Raw genomic sequence first — 736 nt, forward strand, 5'->3', positions numbered from 1 at the left:
AGATGACCTCCTGAGGTCCCTTCCAATCCTAATTTTCTATCATGTATGATGCCTCTTTCCTCTAAGGATCTATCCCATCCCTTTTTGACTCTGGCTACACTTCCAGCTGCCACAACATCTGGTGGCAATGAGTCCCACAGGGCAGAAAAGACCTTCCTTTGGTTCACTTTAAATTTCCTACTTACTGGCTTCATCGTGGGGGGACTTGGGTCTCTGGGTTTAACTTGGGAACCAAGTCTGCACCCTTCTGTCCTTGCATGGAGCATCTCAACATGCGCCAGAGAGCACCTCGCAGCCTCCCGTGGCAGCATCTCGAGACCGCCTTGGCAGCACCTCAGCAGCCCCCAGGGAGCCCCTCGAGACGCCCCTAGCCTGCGCCTCGAGGGCCCCCTCGGGGAGCACCTCGCAGCCTCCCAAGGCAGCATCTCGAGACACCTCTTAGCAGCACCCTGCGGGCCCGCAGGGAGCATCTCGACCGCCTCCCCACGGACCACCTCGAGGGTCCGCAGGGAGCACCTCGAAGCCCGTCCGGGGAGGGGCAGCGGCGCGGCGGAGGAGGGAGCACCCGCCACCCCCGACGCAGCCCCGGCCCGTGCCCGGATACATACGACGCCCGCCGGGGAGAGCCGCGGCGCCGCTACCTGCGCCCTGCAGTAGAGGAACAAGGCGACGCTGCAGACCGCCTGGCCCAGCCCCAGCAGCACCAGCGCGGCGAGCAGGGCGCGCGAGGCCGGCG

At 64.5% G+C, this 736-nt stretch overlaps 1 protein-coding gene across 1 annotated transcript in view; it reads right to left on the bottom strand.

Annotated features, from left to right (window-relative positions):
• The window catches only part of TNFSF11 (tumor necrosis factor superfamily member 11), a gene marked incomplete at its 5' end in the record, with an annotated part of 41,939 nt that extends 41,208 nt beyond the window's left edge, over positions 1-731 (bottom strand). Inside the window, one exon of the mRNA XM_019523814.1 lies at positions 642-731. Coding sequence (XP_019379359.1) covers positions 642-731 — 90 coding nt within the window. The remainder of the gene's footprint in view (positions 1-641) is intronic.
• Positions 732-736: the final 5 nt, after the last annotated feature.

This window comes from Gavialis gangeticus, unplaced genomic scaffold (assembly GCF_001723915.1).
Source record: "Gavialis gangeticus isolate Ggan-Ray unplaced genomic scaffold, GavGan_comp1, whole genome shotgun sequence".
Lineage (NCBI taxonomy): Eukaryota > Metazoa > Chordata > Crocodylia > Gavialidae > Gavialis > Gavialis gangeticus.